The sequence below is a fragment of the Scyliorhinus torazame genome, chromosome 22 (genome assembly GCF_047496885.1).
Source record: "Scyliorhinus torazame isolate Kashiwa2021f chromosome 22, sScyTor2.1, whole genome shotgun sequence".
In the NCBI taxonomy this organism is placed as follows: Eukaryota; Metazoa; Chordata; class Chondrichthyes; order Carcharhiniformes; family Scyliorhinidae; genus Scyliorhinus; species Scyliorhinus torazame.
The window spans coordinates 49,694,095-49,711,386 of NC_092728.1; the positions used below are offsets into that span (position 1 = coordinate 49,694,095).

Genomic DNA, 17,292 nt, shown 5'->3' on the forward strand with positions numbered 1-17,292 from the left:
CTGCATGATACAATGATAATGGAGTTGTTGACTGATCATAGTGATCAACCTCTGTCAATGAGTCACCAACAGGCGGAAGGTGAGGGAAACCCAACTGGTGGAGTGGATTGGGAAGTTACGCAATGGGGTTCCTCCCAAGCACATTACACCTTCCACATGGATGTCTCCAATCACTTATATACTGTATCACACAAAATCATAAATAATATCACCGTGAACATGTGTATAAGATCACAACATACAGGAGCAGAATTAGGCCATTCGGCCCATCGAGTCTGCTCCGCCATTCGATCATGGCTGATATGTTTCTCATCCACATTCTCCTGCCTTCTCTCTGGATCCCCTTATTAATCAAGAACCTGTCTATCTGTGTTTTAAAGATATTCTGTGACTTGGCCTCCACAGCTCCTGCAGCAAAGTGTTCCACAGATTCACCAAACCCGTGCCCTGTGCCGTCCAGTGTTATTTACATGATATTGAGATGGAAGATATGTTGGCCAGTGATATCAACAGGTGGAAACATAGTGCATTCGACTGGCATCTCCTGCCCACCAAATTAGCGGAGGAGTTGACATAATTAAAACAAATTGGTTAGAATCTGTACTAAAATAGTGAGAAGAGGACGATTATATAAATGCATTAAACATTCACATGCTGATGTCATCTGCAGCCATTCGTACAGAGCTGCATTGTCCTTGGTGATTCGCCCTTACCGTGAATTCGCTGGCTGATGGTGTAGCTTGGGTATGACAGCCTGGTGCTCTGTTTAGGTCCAAGCGTTGACTTCAGGGTGTGATAAAATTCAGGCAGCCGCTGACAAAAAGAGAAAACATACCCAAGACAAGCTCAGTTGTCACATCTTTGGAAATGCAGTATTCCACAGTATCCCCAAAACCATTTCTCAAATTTCCCAGCAAGCCAAATCTCTCCCTGGCTGTACCAGAAGGGTTAGATACATAAAGCCTTCTATACACTGTCCCCAGTAAACACTCCCAGGACAGGTACAGCACGGGGTTTAATACAGAGTAAAACTCCTTCTACACTGTCCCCACAACAATCCCACGGCAGGTATAGCACAGTGTTAGATACAGAGTAAAGCTCCCTCTACACTGTCCCCATCAAACACTCCCAGGACAGGTACAGCACGGGTTAGATACAGAGTAAAGCTCCCTCTACACTGTCCCCATCAAACACTCCCAGGGCAGGTACAGCACGGGGTTAGATACATAAAGCCTCCTATACACTGTCCCCATCAAACACTCCCAGGACAGGTACAGCACGGGGTTAGATACAGAGTAAAGCTCCCTCTACACTGTCCCCATCAAACACTCCCAGGACAGGTACAGCACGGGGTTAGATACAGAGTAAAGCTCCCTCAACACTGTACCATCAAACACTCCCAGGACAGGTACAGCACGGGGTTAGATACATAAAGCCTCCTATACACTGTCCCCAGCAAACACTCCCAGGACAGGTACAGCACGGGGTTAGATACAGAGTAAAGCTCCCTCTACACTGCCCCCATCAAACACTCCCAGGACAGGGACAGCACGGGGTTAGATACAGAGTAAAGCTCCCTCAACACTGTCCCCATCAAACACTCCCAGGACAGGTACAGCACGGGGTTAGATACAGAGTAAAGCTCCCTCTACACTGCCCCCATCAAACACTCCCAGGACAGCTACAGCACGGGGTTAGATACAGAGTAAAGCTCCCTCTACACTGCCCCCATCAAACACTCCCAGGACAGGTACAGCACGGGGTTAGATACAGAGTAAAGCTCCCTCTACACTGCCCCCATCAAACACTCCCAGGACAGGTACAGCACGGGTTAGATACAGAGTAAAGCTCCCTCAACACTAGTGTTTTTCAAACCTTTTTTCCCGGGCCTCCTTTTAGAAACTGGCGGACCTTCAGGACCCATGCCGGCCGACCTTCAAGAGACACCATTAGTGCTTACCTTTAATGCAGCAGGTGGGCCTGCTTGGTCCTCACAATCACTCTTGCTTAGTCAGTTAATGTTACATTTCAGCTGACGATCTAAGTTCTGGCTGAGAGCTTTGAAAAGAATCAAAGTCCTGGTACTTGCCATGTTTACTCTTCAAATGCCGTTGAAGATTTGGGGGTTTTAAACTTCTTGGGTGGGTTTCTCTGACCCCCACGCCGGGTCGGAGAATTGCCAGGGGGCTGCACGAATCGCGCCACGCCACCCTGACGCTGGGACGCGATCCGCAGAGTGGGCAATCGGCGCCATTGGGGCTGGCGTGGTCGGCATGGCGACGGTCGGGGCCGCTCTACGCGGCCCCCCTGCGATTCTCCGGCCCAGGTGGGCCAAGCGGCCGTGACAAAAAACCCGAGTCCTGCCTGCGCTGTTCTAACATGCTCTGAGCCGGCGGGATCTTGGCGTTGAAGGGTCCGGGGGTGGCCTGGGGGAGGGAGGGGGCGGTCCGACCCCGGGGGGGGGGAGACCTCCGTTGTGGCCTGGCCCACGATCGGGGCCCACCAATTGGCGGGCCGGCCTCTCAGGCTGGGGGCCTCCTTTCTTCCGTGCCGGCCCCTGTAGCCCTACGCCATTTGGCGTCAGGGCCGGCGCGGAGAAGGGAGCCAGTGTGCATGCACGCATTGCCGCCGGTGCCACAGTCCTACGCATGGGCCGCTCCAGTGCCTTGCTGGCCCCCTGTGGCCCAGAGAATCGGATGCCAAAAGGCCTGTTGGCGGCGGAGTAAAACACTCCCGTTTTTACGCCGGCGTCAGCACTTAGCCGCGCGATGGGAGAATCCCGCCGGATTTGTCTTATAACACACATGGGCTTTGCATCCTGAATTCCATTGTAACAATGAACGCCATACCTCAAGAAATTATGTTTGTACTATTTTGTTCCCGATTTCAGTTTCTTCTTCGTTGTTTGTTCACCAGAGGCCCTGGAGCTCGGGATACAGCTCTCACCAGCACTGCCTTGTCCTACCGTGGACTCTCCTAAGCTCTCTCCAGCAGATTTAGTTGTGAGATCCTGGTCTGTTTGTAGCTCTGGCCCGCTGTACCTTATTACAAAATGACCCATCTTCAGTTCTTCACACAGTCCTGTTGCTGGCAGCTACACAATGGAGGAATCTCACCTGTATGATTTTACAGGCAAAGCATTGACGTGCCGGGTCAATGACCTTCTCTCTGCCGCTGCCTAACATAGGCCTAATGGTAGGCCTAACATACGATGAACGTCTGAGGATCCTGGGATTATATTCATTGGAGTTTAGGAGGTTGAGGGGAGATCTAATAGAAACTTACAAGATAATGAATGGCTTAGATAGTGTGGATGTAGGGAAGTTGTTTCCATTAGCAGGGGAGACTAGGACCAGGGGGCACAGCCTTAGAATAAAAGGGTCACTTTAGAACAGAGATGAGGAGAAATTTCTCCAGCCAGAGAGTGGTGGGTCTGTGGAATTCATTGCCACAGAGGGCGGTGGAGGCCGGGACGTTGAGTGTCTTTAAGACAGAAGTTGATAAATTCTTGATTTCTTGAGGAATTAAGGGCTATGGAGAGAGAGCGGGTAAATGGAGTTGAAATCAGCCATGATTGAATGGTGGAGTGGACTCGATGGGCCGAATGGCCTTACTTCCACTCCTATGTCTTATGGTCTTATGGCCTCTCGCGGAAAGACTCATCGTTCATATTTAAAGGCCGGTCGCGGACGGCATTCTTTTTTTAATTTTGAAACTTTATTTCTAATACCTAATTTTTCCAAATACATGACTTTTTACTGCTAAAAATTAAAACAACTTCATCAGTTGAACATGAGCACCCTTACATTTACACACAAACTTAGTTTTATATATATTCCCATTTCTTTAGAAATGTAACCAATTATAGAACAAAGTCCAATCTTGTTTTTACTTTACTACGACTTTAGAGAAGTTGAAATAACTTGTCAACCACGCACAATATCACAGTATTTCTTACTAGTTCCACTGCATTGCAGTATCCAAACATCCAAGTCACCTCCTGCTCCATTATAACCAAAAGCAGTTACTTCCTGGTTTCCAGAGATGTCGACACAAAGTGATGTCTGTAGGTTTCTTCCAGTGTTCACATATTGACTGGCCCGGTTAAACAGTATTCCGAGAAACCTGGCCTGACTTCCTCTCACTCTATCCACCCGACTGTATCCACCCCAGTCACAGACCACTTCCCAACTGTCATAATATACACCAGTATATCATGGTGCAGACACACACTGATGGACACACAGTGGGACCAATCAACACACACAACACCACAGCCAATCACCAGTGAGAGCACATGCACTATAAAGACAGGAGGCATCAGAGTCCCTGCTCATTCGAGTAGCAGCTAGCTAGGAGCACAGAGCTCACAGCCTGCAACACAGACATTCACCATGTGCTGAGTGCATCGACTGGTTAGGACAAGGCAAAGGTCTTTAGTTAAAGTTAGTATTGTATAAACCCACAGTCTGAGTGTGTTTAAACAGTTAGTGGTTTAATAAAATAGTGTTGCACTATTTCAAGTGTTGGTGACCTGTATGTGATCCAGATCCTGCATCGCGTCCACGTGGATGCCCGTCAGCCCCAGTCCCCTCCCCACCCGTAGCGCTCTGCACGCGGTGACCAGCCCACAGCCCAGCCTCGCGCCGTCCACCCCCTCAAACACCGCAACTAATCAGGGACTGCCTGCGGCCGGCATTCTTAAAAGCCGGTCGCGGCAGTTGAGAACTTCTTCCCGCAATCGGGAACGCCACGACCGATCACACCACGACCCTCCCGACACCCACCCTCGACCCACCTACGGGTCGCAACCCTGAGTTTGAAAAACCCTGTTCTGCACTGTCCCCATCAAACACTCCCAGGACAGGTACAGCACGGGGTTAGATACAAGGAAAAGTTCCCTCTACACTGTCCCCATCAAACACTCCCAGGACAGGTACAGCACGGGTTAGATACAGAGTAAACCTCCCTCTGCACTGTCTCCATCAAACACTCCCAAGGGCATGTGCTGGAACAGGGTTAGATACATATAGCCTCCTCTATACTGCCCCTACTCCCAGGACAGATACAACACGGGGTTAGATACAGAGTAAAGCTCCTTCTAAGCTGTCCCCATCAATCATTTCCAGTACAGGTACTCTAAGGGATAAATGCAGAGTAAAGCTCCCTCAACACCGTCGGAATAAATATTCTATTAGTACAGTATGTGTTAGATTTAATACAGAGTAAAGCTCCCTCTAAACTGCATGATGCCACATTGCCAGGGCTGGTACAGTAAACGTTTAAGACCGAGTAAAGTTCCCTCTACACTGTCTCCATCAAACATTCCCAGAACAGGTACAGCACGGGGTTAGATTTCAGAGTAAAGCTCCTTCTACACTGCCCCTATCAAACATTCCCAAGATTGTTACATTATATTACTAGCATGTTATATTACTTGGTTAAAGTAATATCTGTCGTTATTGGTTGCAGATGATCTTGAAGAACACACGAGTCTTTGATGTAAAGTAAACAAATTTATTAACGATAAAACTAATAAATGAGTTTGACACTCCACTGATAATGTTACAGCTAAGTGTTGTGATTAACCCCATGCCTGTCTACATATCATTACTAAGGCTAGTACAGAATGGATTCTATATGAAGTTAAGATCCCTCTACACTATCTCATTCGTCAGATTACATTCAGCACAAGTTAGACAGAGAAGAAAATACAATTGTAAACCTATATTGTACTGCAGTAAACAGGAATGCATTGTACTGCTCCTGTGCAGTATGTTGATGGCAATTTTTGAGAAACTGATCAGTTGGTCTCTCTTTATAGACACAGTAAGAAGTCTTACAACACCAGGTTAAAGGCCAACAGGTTTGTTTCGAATCACTAGCTTTCTGGGCACTGCTCCTTCCTCAGGTGAATCGAGGGATACAAAACTACCCAATTTTTATTTTATTTTTCCAATTAAGGGGCAATTTAGCATGGCCAATCCACCTAACTGGCACATCTTTGGATTGTGGGGGTGAAACCCATGCAGACATGGGGAGCATGTGCAAACTCCACACAGACAGTGACCCAGAGCCAGGATTGGAACCCGGGTCCTCAGCGCCGCAGTCCCAGTGCTATCCACTGCGCCACATGCCGCCCGAGTGATACAAAACTAACCTGTTGGACTTTAACCTGGTGTTGTAAGACTTCTTACTGTGCTCACCCCAGTCCAACGCTGGCATCTCCACATCTCTTGATAGAGAGACCAGGCTTGACATATTGCTGACCTATCACGTGCACCTCTACCCGGGAACAACCTTCGAGGTGTCACTGCCACATCTCAGCAGTAACCCAACATGTAAAGCCCTGTGTCACAGAACTCCTGAAATGATCCAGAATCCAAGGTGGACACTGCAAAGCAAGCAGAATCCGTGAAGAAATAGTCAAATGATGTTTAGTTTATAACCCATTACTGAATAGGTGTTCTCGTCAGATCTGGGAATTCTGGGTCAATGGTAACCCACCGGCCTGCAGTCTCACTGCTCAGATTAACCTTCAAGCATTAACTTTGGCACAGATAACAGGAAAGGGAGAGCACTGCTCACTGAGCAGACATGGTGGGATTCATTTTGGGGAGATGATGAAGGGGCAATAGTCCAACTTTGCACCATCAGCAGGAACGCCTACCCGTGCAGAGACGGACTTACACTTTTGGGGCCCCACGCTCTACTTTGCGGTGGTCCCACGACGCACCCTGCCCTCTGGTGATGTGCTGGTTCCACCTCCAGTGAAGCAATTTATTCCAAAATATACCCAGTGGAACAGATTTTGACCACAAGGCAATGTCTTCATGGTAGGTTTCTTCCCTCACTTCACCAGCAGAAGAACAATAAGATTGAGCCGTATCTTGTAGTCCCACTCCCATTTCAGACTCCACATCTTGTTCAGGTTTATCAGGATGTTGTCTCTGGAAACCGGCAGGTCGAAGTTATCAGATAAATCATCAAAGCTTTTTGTGGATGTTGTTGTTGAGGATGAATGTCCAGTTTGGCCACTGCACGACACTCTGAACCTTTTCTTCAAAAGTTATTTTCTTTTTTTTCAATTTAGAGTACCCAATTCATTTTTTCCAATTAAGGGGCAATTTAGCCTGGCCAATCTACCTACCCTGTACATCTTTGGGTTGTGGGGGCGAAACTCACACAAACACGGGGAGAATGTGCAAACTCCACACAGACAGTGACCCAGAGCCGTGATCGAACCTGGGACCTCGGTGCCGTGAGACTGCAGTGCTAACCACTATGCCAACGTGCTGCCCTACTCCGAACCTTTTAAAGTACAGGATTTTTGCCCAGCTTCATCCTCTTGCCTCCCCTTCAAATTGCAGGATTGTTGACTGCCAGATTTATAGTGTCTCTTTATATTGACCCGCGATGATCTGTCTTGATTTCAACAATTCACGAATAAGTCCTGATGCGACCATCAATTTGCACGAGGCGGACAGTTGAAGTGAACAGTGGTTTTAATCAGCTAGAAGCATTGCGCAGGTCAAGGAGACACAGCCTGAGAGAGAGAGATACAGACCGAGTGAGAATTTGGTAATTTGGTGCAGTGAGGTAACCAGGAAAGGTAAGTGGTTAATCTAATTGTGCTGTTTTTCAGTTAAAAGTGCAGTGTAGATTAGTGTCTGATTGGCTGAAGCTGCCCCACCCTAATTGCTGAGAGGCAGTTATCTGGCAGTCACCTGAGGCCTGTTAAGGGGCACAAAGGTACACATTGTATTCTTCTCTTTGAAGTTTTAGTGTGAGTCATCCTAAAGTCTGTATAAAAGACAGACAGAAAGCGCACATTAGTAAGCATTGCGCAGGTCAAGGAGACACAGCCTGAGTGAGAGAGATACAGACCGAGTGAGAATTTGGTAATTTGGTGCAGTGAGGTAATTCGGTGAAGAGTGGGAGAAGGTGCTTTTTCCCTACTGTTTTGTTCTCTCTCTTTCTTCGGGCCTAATTTCGGGAGCCGTTCGGAGGAGGAGGAGCAGTCTCTGTGAGTATAAAAACCTAACGGAAACTTCCTGTTTTCCAGTTTTTTCCCCAAACGTGACGTCAGAGGGAAGCTGTGATCTGAGTGGTTGATAGCAAGTCTGCCCCAAATTTAAAAAAAAACACAGCTAAACTCATAAACTTAAATTAAACTAATTAATTAATTAGTGATGGCTGGTCAGGTGATGTGCTTGAGCTGCTTGATGTGGGAGCTGGCAGATCCCATTGCGAGCTGCAGCAACCACATCTGCAGTAAGTGTTGGCTGCTCGAAGAGCTCCGGCTCAGAGTTGATGAGCTGGAGTCTGAGCTTCAAACACTGAGGCACATCCGGGAGGGGGATACTTACCTGGACACTGTGTTTCAGGAGGTAGTCACACCTGTCAGAGTAAGTAGTTTAAATCCTGCCAGTGGCCAGGGACAGCAGGGTGTGACTGCAAGTCAGGCAGGTAAAGGGAACCAGCAGTCAGGAACTCAGGAGCCTCAGCCCTTGACTCTGTCCAACAGGCATGAGGCACTTGCTCCCTTTGTGGATGGCGAACAGGGCTGCAGGAAGGATGAGTCAGCTGACCAAGGCACCATGGTTCAGCAGGCCATTCAAGGGGAGGGAGTAAATTGGCAAGTTGTAGTTGTAGGGGATTCTATTATCAGGGGGATAGATAGTATCCTTTGTGAGCAAGATAAAGAGTCCCGCATGGTATGTTGCCTGCCCGGTGCTAGGGTGCGGGACATCTCTGACCGGCTTGAAAGGATACTGGAGAGGGAGGGGGTGGATCCAGTTGTTGTGGTCCATGTCGGTACCAACAACATAGGCAAGTCTAGGAAAGAGGACCTGTTTAGAGATTATAAAGAGCTAGGATTCGAATTAAAAAACAGGTCCTCAAGGGTCATAATCTCCGGATTACTGCCCGAGCCACGTGCAAATTGGCATAGGGAGGCAAGAATAAGGGAAGTTAACACGTGGCTGAAAGAGTGGTGTGGGAAAGAGGGGTTCCTTTTCATGGGACACTGGCATCAGTTTTGGGACAGGGGGACCTATACCGTTGGGATGGTCTCCACCTAAACCGAGCTGGGACCAGTGTTCTGGCGAAAAGAATAAATAGGGTGGTCAATAGGACTTTAAACTAAAGATTGTGGGGGAAGGGAAAGTCAGGGAACCAAGAGGTGAAGCAATCAGTGGGAAGCGTAGCTGCCTAGGAATACAAAAAAGCACGAAAAGACAAAACTCAGGAGAGGTTACGATAGTCCCCATCCCACAAAATATGACACAGTGTATGGAAAGGCTCAGTAAACCAAGGTCCACCACATAAGAAAACAAAAAGGGACGGTCAATAGAGAATTAAAGGTGCTATATTTAAATGCGCGCAGTGTACGGAACAAGGTAGATGAGCTTGTGGCCCAGATTGTGACTGGCAGGTATGATGTGGTAGGCATCACAGAGACATGGTTGCAGGGGGTTCAGGACTGGCATTTAAACATCCAGGGATTCACAACCGATCGAAAAGACAGGGAGGTGGGCAGAGGGGGCGGGGTTGCCTTGTTAATTAGGAATGAAATTAAATCAATAGCACTAAATGACATAGGGTCAGATGATGTGGAGTCTGTGTGGGTAGAGTTGAGGAACCACAAAGGCAAAAAAACCATAATGGGAGTTATGTACAGGCCTCCTAACAGTGGTCAGGACCGGGGGCACAAAATGCACCACAAAATAGAAAGTGCATGTCAGAAAGGCAAGGTCACAGTGATCATGGGGGACTTCAATATGCAGGTGGACTGGGTAAATAATGCTGCCAGTGGACCCAAGGAAAGGGAATTCATTGAATGTTTACAGGAGGGCTTTTTGGAACAGCTTGTGATGGAGCCCACGAGGGAACAGGCCATTCTGGACTTAGTGTTATGTAATGAGCCAGACTTGATTAAAGATCTTAAAGTAAGGGAGCACTTAGGAGGCAGTGATCATAATATGGTAGAATTCAATCTCCAATTTGAAAGAAAGAAGGTAGAATCAGATGTAAAGGTGTTACAGTTAAATAAAGGTAACTACAGGGGCATGAGGGAGGAACTGACGAAAATCGACTGGGAGCAGAGCCTAGTGGGAAAGACAGTACATAGAACATAGAACAATACAGCGCAGTACAGGCCCTTCGGCCCACGATGTTGCACCGAAACAAAAGCCACCTAACCTACACTATGCCATTATCATCCATATGTTTATCCAATAAACTTTTAAATGCCCTCAATGTTGGCGAGTTCACTACTGTAGCAGGTAGGGCATTCCACGGCCTCACTACTCTTTGCGTAAAGAACCTACCTCTGACCTCTGTCCTATATCTATTACCCCTCAGTTTAAAGTTATGTCCCCTCGTGCCAGCCATATCCATCCGCGGGAGAAGGCTCTCACTGTCCACCCTATCCAACCCCCTGATCATTTTGTATGCCTCTATTAAGTCTCCTCTTAACCTTCTTCTCTCCAACGAAAACAACCTCAAGTCCGTCAGCCTTTCCTCATAAGATTTTCCCTCCATACCAGGCAACATCCTGGTAAATCTCCTCTGCACCCGCTCCAAAGCCTCCACGTCCTTCCTATAATGCGGTGACCAGAACTGTACGCAATACTCCAAATGCGGCCGGACCAGAGTTCTGTACAGCTGCAACATGACCTCCCGACTCCGGAACTCAATCCCTCTACCAATAAAGGCCAACACTCCATAGGCCTTCTTCACAACCCTATCAACCTGGGTGGCAACTTTCAGGGATCTATGTACATGGACACCTAGATCCCTCTGCTCAGCCACACTTTCAAGAACTTTACCATTAGCCAAATATTCCGCATTCCTGTTATTCCTTCCAAAGTGAATCACCTCACACTTCTCTACATTAAACTCCATTTGCCACCTCTCAGCCCAGCTCTGCAGCTTATCTATATCCCTCTGTAACCTGCTACATCCTTCCACACTATCGACAACACCACCGACTTTAGTATCATCTGCAAATTTACTCACCCACCCTTCTGTGCCTTCCTCTAGGTCATTGATAAAAATGACAAACAGCAACGGCCCCAGAACAGATCCTTGTGGTACTCCACTTGTGACTGTACTCCATTCTGAACATTTCCCATCAACCACCACCCTCTGTCTTCTTTCAGCTAGCCAATTTCTGATCCACATCTCTAAATCACCCTTAATCCCCAGCCTCCGTATTTTTTGCAATAGCCTACCGTGGGGAACCTTATCAAACGCTTTGCTGAAATCCATATACACCACATCAACTGCTCTACCCTCGTCTACCTGTTCAGTCACCTTCTCAAAGAACTCAATAAGGTTTGTGAGGCATGACCTACCCTTCACAAAGCCATGCTGACTATCCCTGATCATATCATTCCTATCTAGATGATTATAAATCTTGTCCCTTATAATCCCCTCCAAGACTTTACCCACTACAGACGTGAGGCTCACCGGTCTATAGTTGCCGGGGTTGTCTCTGCTCCCCTTTTTGAACAAAGGGACCACATTTGCTGTCCTCCAGTCCTCTGGCACTATTCCTGTAGCCAATGATGACATAAAAATCAAAATCAGTAGAACAGCAATGGCAGGAGTTTCTGAGAGTAATTGAGGACACAGTACAGAGGTTCATCCCCAAGAAAAGAAAGGTTATCAGAGGGGGGATTAGGCAGCCATGGCTGACAAAGGAAGTTAGGGAATGCATCAAAGCAAAAGAGAAAGCCTATAATGTGGCAAAGAGTAGTGGGAAGTCAGAAGATTGGGAAGGCTACAAAAACAAACAGAGGATAACAAAGAGAGAAATAAGGAAAGAGAGGATCAAATATGAAGGTAGGCTAGCCAGTAACATTAGGAATGATAGTAAAAGTTTCTTTAAATACATTAAAAACAAACGGGAGGCAAAAGTTGACATTGGGCCGCTCCAAAATGACGCTGGTAATTTTGTGATGGGAGACAAGGAAATAGCTGAGGAACTAAATAAGTACTTTGCGTCAGTCTTCACAGTAGAAGACATGAGTAATATCCCAACAATTCCGGAGAGTCAGGGGACAGAGTTGAATATGGTAGCCATCACAAAGGAGAAAGTGCTAGAGAAACTAAGAGGTCTAAAAATTGATAAATCTCCAGGCCCAGATGGACTACATCCTAGAGTTCTAAAGGAGATAGCTGAAGAAATAGTGGAGGCGTTAGTTATGATCTTTCAAAAGTCATTGGAGTCAGGGAAAGTCCCAGAGGATTGGAAAATCACTGTTGTAACCCCCCTGTTCAAGAAGGGAACAAGGAAAAAGATGGAAAATTATAGGTCAATTAGCCTAACCTCGGTTGTTGGCAAGATTCTAGAATCCATTGTTAAGGATGAGATTTCTAAATTCTTCGAAGTGCAGGGTCAGATTAGGACAAGTCAGCATGGATTTAGTAAGGGGAGGTCGTGCCTGACAAACCTGTTAGAGTTCTTTGAAGAGATAACAAATAGGTTAGACCAAGGAGAGCCAATGGATGTTATCTATCTTGACTTCCAAAAGGCCTTTGATAAGGTGCCTCACGGGAGACTGCTGAGTAAAATAAGGGTCCATGGTATTCGAGGCAAGGTGCTAACATGGATTGACGATTGGCTGTCAGGCAGAAGGCAGAGAGTTGGGATAAAAGGTTCTTTTTCGGAATGGCAACCAGTGACGAGTGGTGTCCCGTAGGGTTCAGTGTTGGGGCCACAGCTGTTCTCTTTATATATTAACGATCTAGATGACGGGACTGGGGGCATTCTGGCTAAGTTTGCCGATGATACAAAGATAGGTGGAGGGGCAGGTAGTATGGAGGAGGTGGGGAGGCTGCAGAAAGATTTAGACAGTTTAGGAGAGTGGTCCAAGAAATGGCTGATGAAATTCAACGTGGGCAAGTGCGAGGTCTTGCACTTTGGAAAAAAGAATAGAGGCATGGACTATTTCCTAAACGGTGACAAAAGTCATAATGCTGAAGTGCAAAGGGACTTGGGAGTCCTAGTCCAGGATTCTCTAAAGGTAAACTTGCAGGTTGAGTCCGTAATTAAGAAAGCAAATGCAATGTTGTCATTCATCTCAAGAGGCTTGGAATATAAAAGCAGGGATGTACTTCTGAAGCTTTATAAAGCATTAGTTAGGCCCCATTTAGAATACTGTGAGCAATTTTGGGCCCCACACCTCAGGAAGGACATACTGGCACTGGAGCGGGTCCAGCGGAGATTCACACGGATGATCCCAGGAATGGTAGGCCTAACATACGATGAACGTCTGAGGATCCTGGGATTATATTCATTGGAGTTTAGGAGGTTGAGGGGAGATCTAATAGAAACTTACAAGATAATGAGTGGCTTAGATAGGGTGGATGTAGGGAAGTTGTTTCCATTAGCAGGGGAGACTAGGACCAGGGGGCACAGCCTTAGAATAAAAGGGTCACTTTAGAACAGAGATGAGGAGAAATTTCTTCAGCCAGAGAGTGGTGGGTCTGTGGGATTCATTGCCACAGAGGGCGGTGGAGGCCGGGACGTTGAGTGTCTTTAAGACAGAAGTTGATAAATTCTTGATTTCTTGAGGAATTAAGGGCTATGGAGAGAGAGCGGGTAAATGGAGTTGAAATCAGCCATGATTGAATGGTGGAGTGGACTCGATGGGCCGAATGGCCTTACTTCCACTCCTATGTCTTATGGTCTTATGGTCTTATAACTGTGCCTGCCTGCGACTGCTCTGTACTGAGAGCCGCCTGCAGGCAGAAGATCTATATACCTCCCCCAAGGGGGACGGAGCCAGGGGCGGAGCCCACAAGGGCACCAACATGATACAGTGCGATGTAATGTGACACAATGGTCCATAGGTGGAGCTCACAAGGGCAACAACATAGTACAATGCAATACAGTGGTGAATGGTTGCTGTGATACATTCACCACATTCACCCTCGTTAAAAAATTGAAGTCCAGCGGGGGTGAAGTGGCTCACAGGTTGAGTCTGTCCGGCGCCTTGATCGTTCGCTGCGACCGCCTGAGCTCTGGTTTCGCTGCGGGCATGGGTGTTGAACTCGTCACTGCGGGCACGGGTGTTGAACTTGTCGCTGCGGGCACGGGTGTTGAACTCGTCGCTGCGGGCACGGGTGTTGAACTCGTCGCTGCAGGCACGGGTGTTGAACTCGTCGCTGCGGGCACGGGTGTTGAACTCGTCGCTGCGGGCACAGGTGTTGAACTCGTCGCTGCGGGCACGGGTGTTGAACTTGTCGCTGCGGGCACGGGTGTTGAACTTGTCGCTGCGGGCACGGGTGTTGAACTCGTCGCTGCGGGCACAGGTGTTGACTCCGGGAGCGTGTCTTCTGGAGCTTCATCCCTGTAGGTCGGCGATGGAGGGAGGGGGTGTAGGAGGGGGGGGGGTGTAGGCCATGCAGGGGCGGGGGCGATGTTCAGTGAAGGTTGGGGAAGGAAGGTGATGGTTGTAGGGGATCCTGCGGGTGCCAGGTCCCGGAGGGAGACATTATCTTGTCAGCCGTCGGGGTGCGCCATGTAGGCATACTTGGGGTTGGTGTGAAGGAGCTGGACCCTCTCGACCAGGGGGTCAGTCTTATGGCTCCTCGCGTGTTTTCGGAGGAGTAAGGGCCCCGGTGTCATCAGCCAGGCTGGAATCGAGACCCCGGAGGTGGATTTCCTGGGGAAAACAAGTAGGCGGTCATGAGGGGTCTCATTCGTGGCTGTGCAAAGGAGTGACCTAATGGAGTGGAGCGCGTCGGGAAGGACCTCCTGCCAGTGGGAAGCTGGGAGATTCCTAGACTGTAGGGCCAGGAGGACGGCCTTCCATACCGTCGCTTTCTCCCTCTCCACCTGTCCGTTTCCCCGGGGGTTGTAACTGGTAGTCCTGCTCGAGGCGATGCCCTTACCGAGCAGGTACTGACGCAGTTCGTCGCTCATAAACGAGGAGCCCCGGTCACTGTGTTGTAAGTGGGGAAACCGAACAGGGTGAAGATACTATGCAGGGCCTTAATGACAGTGGCCACGGTCATGTCGGGGCGAGGGATTGCAAAGGGGAAGCGGGAGTACTCGTCAACGACGTTGAGAAAATACGCGTTGCGGTCGGTAGAGGGGAGGGGCCCTTTGAAGTCGATGCTGAGGCGCTCGAAGGGCCAGGATGCCTTCACCAGGTGGGCCTTATCTGGTCGATAGAAGTGCAGCTTACACTCCGTGCAGATTTGGCAGTCCTTGGTCATGGCCTCGACCTCCTCGGTGGAGTATGCAGGTTGCGGGCCTTGATGTAATGGAGAAGCTGGGTGACCCCGGGTGGAAGAGGTCGTTGTGGATGGCCTGGAGTCGGTCATCTTGCGCGCTGGTGCATGTGCCGCGGGACAGGGCATCTGGGGGCTCGTTGAGCTTCCCAGGACGATACACGGTATCGTAATTAGAGGTGGAGAGTTCGATCCTCCACCTCAAGATTTTAGCGTTCTTGATCTTGCCTCACTGTATATTCTTGAACATGAAGGCTACCGACCGTTGGTCGGTGACGAGGGTAAATCTCCTACCAGCGAGGTAGTGCCTCCAATGCCGCACAGCTTCCACGATGGCTTGAGCTTCTTTTTCGACTAAGGAGTGTCGAATTTCGGAGACGTTGAGGGTGCGGGAGAAAAAGGCTACGGGCCTGCCTGCCTGGTTAAGGGTAACGGCGAGGGCGACATCTGACGCGTTGCTCTCCACCTGGAAGGGGACAGACTCGTCCACCTGGAAGGGGACGGACTCGTCCACCGCGCGCATCGCGGCTTTGGCAATATCTGCCTTGATGCGGCTGAAGGCCAGGCGGGCCTCAGCCCCCAGCGGGAGGATGGTGGCTTTGATCAGTGGGCGGGCTTTGTCCGCATAGTTGGGGACTCACTGGGCATAATAGGAAAAGAACCTGAGGCATCTTTTAAGGGCCTTGGGGCAGTGGGGGAGGGGGGGTTGCAGGAGGGGGCGCATACGGTCGGGGTCGGGCCCTAGAATTCCATTTTCCACGACATAGCTGAGGATGGCCAGTCTGGTTGTGCGGAAAACACATTTCTCCTTGTTATAGGTGAGATTGAGGGCTTTGGCGGTTTGGAGAAACTTCTGAAGGTTGGCGTCGTGGTCTTGCTGATTGTGGTCGCAGATGGTGACATTGTCCAAGTACGGAAATGTGGCCCGCAGCCCATACTGGTCCACCATTTGGTCCATCGTTCTTTGGATGATCGAGACCCCGTTGGTGACGCCGAAGGGGACTCGGAGGAAGTGGATGAGGCGGCCGTCTGCCTCAAAGGCTGTATAGTGGCGATCTTCCGGGCAGATTGGGAGCTGATGGCATGCAGACCAGATCTACCATGGAGAACACCCGATAATGTGCAATCTGATTCACCATGTCCGCTATCCGGGGAAGGGGGTACACATCGAGATGCGTGTACCGGTTTATGGTTTGGCTGTAGTCTACAAGCATCCGGTTCTTCTCCCCAGTCCTGACGACCACCACCTGGGCTCTCCAGGGGCTATTACTGGCCTCAATGATCCCCTCCCTCAAGAGCCGCTGGACCTCGGACTTGATAAAAGTCCTGTCCTGGATACTGTACTGCCTGCTCCTGGTGGCGATGGGTCTACAGTAGGCGGTGAGGTTCGCGAAGAGTGGGGGAGGGTCGACCTTTAGGGTTGCGAGGTTACATACGATGAGAGGGGGTAGCGGTCCGCCGAACTTCAGGGTCAGGCTCCTGAGGTTGCACTGGAAGTCCAGTCCCAACAGGAGAGGAGTGCAGAGATCGGGGAGGACATATAGTCTAAAATTGGCGTACTCGGCGCCCTGTATTGCGAGGTTCGCGACACAGTACCCCCGGATCTGCACTGAATGCGATCCGGAAGCGAGGGAGATTGTTTGAGATGCGGGGGAAATTGGGAGAGAACAGTGCCTTACCGTGTCTGGATGTAGGAAGCTCTCCATGCTCCCGGAGTCGAACAAGCAGGGCGTTTCATGCCCATTGACCCGGACGGTCATCATCGAGTTCCTGAGGTGCTTCGGGCATGACTGATCAAGGGTGACCGCGCCGAGTTGCGGGTAGCCGGCGTGGTCGGAGGTGATGGGGTGGTCCCAAGATGGCTGCCCCCGTCGGTCGCACATGTCGGGCGGCGATAAAGATGGCGGCCAAGATGGCTGCCCCCGTCGGTCGCACATGCCGGGTGGCAATGAAGATGGCGGCCAAGATGGCGGCCCCCATGAGTCGCACGTGTTGGGCCGAGTCAAAAATGGCTGCTCCCACAGACAGCACGAGGCAGATGAC

General features: G+C 49.4%; 1 protein-coding gene across 2 annotated transcripts in view; it reads right to left on the minus strand.

Moving 5' to 3' along the window:
* LOC140398809 (uncharacterized) overlaps positions 1-17,292 on the minus strand; it is a 104,142-nt gene that overhangs the window by 23,685 nt on the left and 63,165 nt on the right. For both annotated transcript variants that reach the window (XM_072487777.1, XM_072487778.1), the window contains exon 6: positions 714-813. In XM_072487777.1, coding sequence (XP_072343878.1) covers positions 714-813 — 100 coding nt within the window. The remainder of the gene's footprint in view (positions 1-713; positions 814-17,292) is intronic.